Below are 2,839 nucleotides of genomic sequence, written 5' to 3' on the forward strand. Positions count from 1 at the left end.
CTGTAAATGTACTAAAAATTATTGAACTGTACATTTAAAAAGTGTGAGTCTTATGGTATGTAAATTATACCCCATAAAGTTGTTTTTAAAAATGAAGTAAGTCCCTCTGCTCAAGACCCAGCCATCTCATCTCATTCAAAGTGAAAGCCAGAGCTTTACACTCCCTGTAAGAGCCTAGGTGGTAGACAGCTCAACACCCTTACCTCCCTCACCCCCTTACCTCCCTCACCCCATTTTCTGTATCTCTTTTCCTTGCCCATCTTCTAGCCACACCAGTCTCTGCTAATCCCTGAACAGGCACCCTCTGTGCTCTTGCTGTTCCCTTGGCCTAGAATGCTCTTCCTTCAGATGTAGGCAAGAATTCCTTCCTCACCTTCTTCAAGCCTTTATTTGAATAACACTTTCTTTTTTTGTGGTTTTATTTTTGTTTTTTTTTTGTGTGTGTGTGTGGTTTTTTTTTGAGATGGAGTCTCCTTCCGTCACCCAGGCTGGAGTGCAGTGGCGTGATCTTGACTCACTACAACCTCCGCCTCCGGGGGTCAAGCGATTCTCCTACCTCAGCCTCCTGAGTAGCTGGGATTACAGGAGCACGCCACCATGCTCGGCTAATTTTTGTATTTTTAGTAGAGACGGGATTTCACCATATTGGCCAGGCTGGTCTCGAACTCCTGACCTTGTGATCCACCCACCTTGGCCTCCCAAAGTACTGGAATTACAGGCGTGAGCCACCGTGCCCAGCCTTTTGTTGTTGTTGTTTTGAGATGGAGCCTTGCCCTGTGGCCCAGGCTGTAGTGCAGTGGGCCAATCTCGGCTCACCGCAACCTCTACCTCCAAGGTGCAAGCGATTCTCCTGCCTCAGCCTCCCAAGTAGCTGGGATTATAGGCGCGGACCATCACGCCCGGGGAATTTTTGTATTTTTAGTAGAGATGGGGGTTTCACTGTGTTGGCCAGGTTGGTCTCGAACTCGTGACCTCACGTGACCCCCCCCAACCCCCCCGCCTCCCAAAGAGCTGGGATTACAGGCGCGAGCCATCGCGCCCGCAGCTCCCTGAATTTAGAGAATAGCGGAGCCTCCCCATTCTCTGCGTAATTGGCGCTTACGCTTCCCGTGGTAACCTTGGTCGTCCGCTGAAGCCCGCTGCTTTTCCCCGCCCGGCCTCTGGGGGCCGCTGCCGGGTCCGTGAGCCTGTAGACCAGGAGCGCCTGCTGCCGTCGTGGCGTCACGTCCGGTCTCGGGCGGAAGTTTTCCGCCGGTGGACCGGGAAGTCGCTGAAGACAGAGCGATGGCAGTTCTGGAGGCCTCGCTCTGGGACCGACCCGAGGCCACAGTGCCCCCGCGGTAGACCGGACTTGGGTGACGGGCTCCAGGCTCCCGAGGTGAAGAGCATCGGGGCTGAGGTGGGACCTTAGAAGGGAGTTTGGGAACCCTTACGGCTCTTATTGGAGTCCCTTCCCTGACCCTGGGTTCTAAACTACCTTTGCTCAGACTGCCCCGGAAGCAGGTCCGCCCCGTATCATACCATTCCTAGAGGGAACGGCGCACACTGGGAGTTCCCTCCCTTTACCGTCGTCACCAAGGCGTGTGGTAACCCCGGGCCGGAGGTTCAAGGGCGTCGCTTCTCCATAATGTTGCCTCTTTTCCGCCGCCGCAGGGATGGAAGGGTCTAAGACGTCCAACAACAGCACCATGCAGGTGAGCTTCGTGTGCCAGCGCTGCAGCCAGCCCCTGAAACTGGACACGAGTTTCAAGATCCTGGACCGTGTCACCATCCAGGAACTCACAGGTCAGCGAGACCCTTGGAAAGAGGGTGGTCAGTCAAGAATGTGGAAGGTGGGCAGCTTTGGTGATATAATTCTTATGGTGGCTGTGTAGTCTGCCACAAACTCATCGTGTGAACCTAGGAAAGTCACTTCATCTCTCTGGCTCCCTGTTTTCTCCTCGGGAACATAAAGCATTCTGACACCGTGGGCTTCTGAGAGCTTTCCGACCGACCAGGAGCGATGGCTCACGCCTGTAATCCCAGCATTTTGGGAGACCGAGGTGGGCAGATCACTTGAGGTCTGGAGTTCGAGACCAGCCTGGCCAACATGGCGAAACCCCGTCTGTCCTAAAAATACAAAAATTAGCCGGGCGTGGTGGCACGCGCCTGTAGTCCCAGCTACTCGGGATGTTGAGGCAGGAGAATCGCTTGAACCCGGGAAGTGGAGGTTGCAGTGAGCTGAGATCGCACCACTGCACTCCAGCCTGGGCAACAGAGCGAGGCTCCGTCTCAAAAAAAGAGCTTTCCGTCGCAAAAGAAAGATCCTTATTTTCTGCTCCTGCTATTTCAGAGAGAAGGAACATGTATATATAATAATAAATGGTATTTGTTGAGGACTTACTATATAGTAATACCAAGTGCATTACAGATGTTACTTCGTTTAGTCCCTGTAACAACCCCTACGGGGTACACCATCATTACATCATTTTTCAGATGAAGAATTGAGGCACAGTGAGATTAAGTGACTCACCTAAGGTCCAACAGCTGGTAAATGGAGTACAGTCTTAAAGTCTGAAGAATTTGCTGGACATAATGGCTCATGCCTGTAATTTCAGTGCTTTGGGAGGTTGAGGTGGGAGGATTGCTTGAGCTCAGGAGTTCTAAGACCAGCCTGAGCAACCTAGCAGAGATCTTGTCTCTAGTAAAAATATATGTGTGTATATATATATATATATGCTGGGTGTGGTTGTGTGTGCCTGTAGTCCCAGCACTTTGGGAGGCCGAGGCAGGAGGATTGCTTGAGTTCAGGAGTTCAAGACCAGCCTGGGCAACATAGTGAGATCTTGTCTCTAGTAAA

The 2,839-nt window shown here is 52.1% G+C and overlaps 1 protein-coding gene across 1 annotated transcript in view; it reads left to right on the top strand.

Annotated features, from left to right (window-relative positions):
- Positions 1–1,239: 1,239 nt before the first annotated feature.
- The window catches only part of BECN1 (beclin 1, autophagy related), a 21,175-nt gene continuing 19,575 nt past the window's right edge, over positions 1,240–2,839 (top strand). Inside the window, exons 1-2 of the mRNA XM_011929933.1 lie at positions 1,240–1,378; positions 1,654–1,832. Of these exons, the coding sequence (XP_011785323.1) occupies positions 1,656–1,832 (177 nt within the window). The 5' untranslated portion in view covers positions 1,240–1,378; positions 1,654–1,655. The remainder of the gene's footprint in view (positions 1,379–1,653; positions 1,833–2,839) is intronic.

This window comes from Colobus angolensis, unplaced genomic scaffold (genome assembly GCF_000951035.1).
Source record: "Colobus angolensis palliatus isolate OR3802 unplaced genomic scaffold, Cang.pa_1.0 Scaffold83, whole genome shotgun sequence".
NCBI lineage: Eukaryota > Metazoa > Chordata > Mammalia > Primates > Cercopithecidae > Colobus > Colobus angolensis.